The following is a 4,046-nucleotide window of genomic DNA, read 5'->3' as shown; positions in this document are numbered from 1 at the left end:
TTATTATGTCAGCGCAGTCTCAAATATAGGTTGCACCACAAGAATTTAAACACTAGTATATATGAAAGGTACAAACCCGGAGCCATGACATTTCACGCTACTCAGCTGTCAGGCGATTCCTTAGGGAGGACATGAGCTTGTGCTTTTCGCCTTGATATGAGATAGCTTGGGGTCGAGGAGGCGGCGATCGCCATGTTGTAAATGAGAAGACGGCCACTCTTCGTCCCCCTCCCTGCCCTTATGAAGGATCACTAATCCACGTAGCATCCGAATAGGCTTGGAGATGTAACGGGGAAAAGGAGACAGTGGGAGATCATGCCACGAAGATATCGTAGAACACGATGATGGTGACTATAGTGAACTGAATGGGAGTAGAGACAAACTGACTCAGAATATGGACATAATAGAAGATATCGGGACGAGTGACAACAAAATAGATAAGACTCCAAACAAGATGATGATAACATTTTGGATCAGACAGGGGCTCACCATTAGAAGCGCAAAGGTAAATAATGCGCTCATCAATAAGTGTCGCACGAGCAAGAAAATCCTAAATATACTTTTCTTGGGAAATAAAAATGCCATCAGAAGTGGAGGAAACTCAATACGAAGAAAGTAACGAAGAGGACCAAGATCAGACATAAGAAACTAGTCACTAAGACGGGCCTTGATAAAAGCAATGTACTCGAAATCGTCACCGGTAATGATGATGTCATCAACATATAGACGAAGAAGAGTGTGGCCATGAGCAGAAACGTGGACAAACAATGCTGGATCATGAGCACTAAAAGAAAAAATAGTTGCAGTCATTACAAAGGCAAAACGCTCAAACCAAGCGTGGAGGACTAGCTTCCAGCCATAGATAGAGTGACGAAGGCGGCAAACCATGCCATCAGGAACTAAATACCTGGGTGGTGGCTGCATATAAACCTCCTCACACAACTCACCATTAAGAAAGTCATTTTTAACATCAAGATGAGACATAGAGCAATGGCGAACAGAGGTCACGGCGAGAAGTGTGCGGACAGTGGTCATATGGGCCACAGGCAAGTAAAAAAGCATCACCAGAGGGCTGATAGCGCTGACGAAGAAGAGTCCACATCCCCAAGACAGTAATGAGGTAGAACATTGGAAGTGAGGACAGCCACAACGCGACCATCATCATCACACCAGTGAGTGTAAGCAGTTAGATCGTCATGATAAATAGAAAGAGTATTCTAATAATACAAGACCTGCTGATCATAAGCAGCAACCGTATCATCAACAGCAATCCTGGCAGCAGCCCTATCAGCATCAGAAGCATCTGCAACAAGAGTCGGTGGCCTCGGTAGTGGGGTAGGAACCGCATGAGGAACTGGGCGCGGGGGACGCGGGACCTCGCGGAATGAAGACCGCAAAGACGAAGAATGCACATAAAGGCAACAAACTCAATATAGTTATCCCCATCAAGTATCACCTGGCAGCGCGAGATGGTGACATAGCCCGATGGCGAGAGGTGGAGGCAGGCGCTTTTTTTGGGAAAAAAAAATTGGTGGGATGTCTCTCGATCGATGGGGTGTGGATCGGTCGATGGGGGTAACGAAACAAAATGACGTACCAACTTCTCCTTTAGAAGTAGAGATTGAATATATGCAATTATACTTGTTAGAAAGGCAGCGTGTTGGACAATTGCAAAAAAAAATTCATGCAATTGTACTGGTCAGAGAGGCAGCGTGTTGGACACTTTGACCAGTCGTCCATTTGGTGCCGATTCGCCAAACACATCGCATGTGAGGGGTAAAAGCTAGCTGTATTAACTCTGTATTATATGCACCTTATTCTTGATGGATCCGTGTTTGGTCTTCGTCTCTGACTAGTTAGATACCACTCCATTACACTAGGAGTATGCTGCAATGCTTAGGAGTAGGTCCAAGTGCATTAGTTAAGCGTACAAATATGCAGCATGGGACGGAGACGGAGGATGGAAGTGGACACGCATAGCATCAAAGCCACACACACAGACACAGCCGACAGGATGAGGATCCACTCACCCGCTCTGCTCGTCCTCCTCCTCTGCTCTCTCCTCGCCGGCGCGGCCAACGCCGAGCCCTCTCCGGAACCGACGTACAAGGACTGCCACCCAGGCGACAAGGCGGCGCTGCTCGCCTTCAAGGCCGCCTTCGGGGAGGCCTACGACTTCGCGTCCTGGACGCCGAACAACCCCTGCTGCGACTGGTATGACGTCACCTGCGACCGCTTCACCGGCCGTGTCATCGGCCTCGCCATCTTCCAGGACGCCAACCTCACGGGCACCATCCCCACTGCCCTGGCCGGCCTGCCTCACCTGGAGGACCTCACCCTGCGCCACCTCCCGGGTCTCTCGGGCCCCATACCGCCGGCCATCGGCAAGCTCTCCAACCTCTCCAGCCTCCGCATCTCCTGGACGGCTGCCTCGGGGCCCGTGCCGTCCTTCCTGGGGGCGCTCAAGAAGCTCAACTTCCTCGATCTCTCCTTCAACTCGCTCAGCGGCGCCATCCCGGCGTCGCTGGGGACCATCCCCAACCTGTCCGGCATCAACCTCAGCCGCAACCGCCTCACCGGCGCCATCCCCCCGATGTTCCTCAGCAAGTCTCCGCACCAGGACGTTTACCTCTGGCTGTCGCACAACAACCTCACAGGGCCCATCCCGGCAGACTTCGCCGCCGTGAATTTCACGCACCTCGACCTGTCGCGCAACGACCTGACCGGCGACGCGTCGGGCCTCTTTGGCCGCGGGAAGGAGTTGCAGTACATCGACCTATCCCGCAACGCCTTCGATTTCGACCTCTCAGGCTTGGTGCTCCCGGAGCGCCTCTACTTCGTCGATGTGAGCCACAATGCCATCGATGGCAGCATCCCCGCGCAGGTCGCGAGCATGTCCAACCTGAACTTCTTCAACGTCAGCTACAACAGGCTCTGCGGCCCTGTGCCCGCCGGCGGTAACATGGCGGGGTTCGATCTCTACAACTTTCAGCACAACAAGTGCCTCTGCGGTGCTCCCCTCCCTTCATGCTAGAAGTAGATGGAATTATCTGGTGGATTTGACAGAATAATGCTATTTTCTCTGTCGATCAATTCGACTAATGTCTCCCTGGATTAAGAGTTATGCTGAAATAAAGTCAAGATGGTTATGTATGGCGGTGAAGTTGTCAGCTAGATTTAGCACTTCCTCTGTTTTAACTGTCCCACATCGTATTCATCTCGTGTATGCAAAGATCCTTGATGGTTTGACCAAGGTCAGGTTAATTTCCTTTATTTTTCACAATAGCTATATGTAAGTTGACCGAATTTACAATTCGGATAAGTCAGTTTTATGCGAGGAGGGACGATTGGAGAAGAAGAAAGATGAAGAAGAAATAGAAGGACAGTCGTTGGATCTTAATCTAAAGGCCCAGAAAACCGACTTTCCCAAAATTAATTTTCAGACGACTTACGTATAGTCGGCCCTTTTTTCCCGATGAAATAGTATAGATTTCACCTCTCAACTTCTGTTGAACTACAAATTTCAATTCTTCTATACTTTTCCGGTACTTTAGACCTTCAACTCGCACCTAGCAGTGTTTTTGTGCAGTCATGGCCCCTTAGACCATTTTACACAGAAGTGCCATCGTCAATACACACTTCACTATTATTTAATCATGAGACTACAAATAAGGTGATAAATTTACCAAAATGACTAAGAAGATATGTACAAGCGCCCGCATCCTTCCCTCTTTTCCCAAATGCACGCAGCCTTGATCAATCCTTTCTATGGTTGTTGATGACAAGGTTTTTTATTTCAGAAACACAATAATTTCGGACCTCACTGAAATATGCGAAATTTCGGAAATTATTTCAAATTTTTTATTTTAAATTTCACTTATTTTTAATGAATTCTAACATAATTTAAATCTATTTTGAAATTAGTTTGGATCTAACTCAAAATTTCGAGGTTAAAAATATTTCGGACCACACTGAAATATGTGAAATTTCGAAAATTTCACTGAAATTTCGTTGAAATTTTTGACCCTGCTTGATGATAGCGCTAA

General features: G+C 47.9%; 1 protein-coding gene across 1 annotated transcript; it reads left to right on the top strand.

The window, feature by feature from the left end:
• The first annotated feature begins 1,954 nt into the window (after positions 1-1,954).
• On the top strand, positions 1,955-3,333 carry LOC123075440 (polygalacturonase inhibitor). Its single transcript, XM_044498044.1, has one exon. It carries the CDS (start codon positions 1,961-1,963, stop codon positions 3,032-3,034), a length of 1,074 nt encoding a protein of 357 aa, XP_044353979.1. The 5' UTR covers positions 1,955-1,960; the 3' UTR covers positions 3,035-3,333.
• Positions 3,334-4,046: the final 713 nt, after the last annotated feature.

The sequence above is a fragment of the Triticum aestivum genome, chromosome 3D (assembly GCF_018294505.1).
Source record: "Triticum aestivum cultivar Chinese Spring chromosome 3D, IWGSC CS RefSeq v2.1, whole genome shotgun sequence".
Classification (NCBI taxonomy): domain Eukaryota; kingdom Viridiplantae; phylum Streptophyta; class Magnoliopsida; order Poales; family Poaceae; genus Triticum; species Triticum aestivum.
Note: the sequence above shows the minus strand (reverse complement) of the source record. Positions and strands in the feature narration are given on the sequence as shown.

Bases quoted from the DNA above. Each gene is read 5' to 3' on its own strand.
- LOC123075440 (XM_044498044.1), top strand. From the start codon at position 1,961: ATGGAAGTGGACACGCATAGCATCAAAGCCACACACACAGACACAGCC.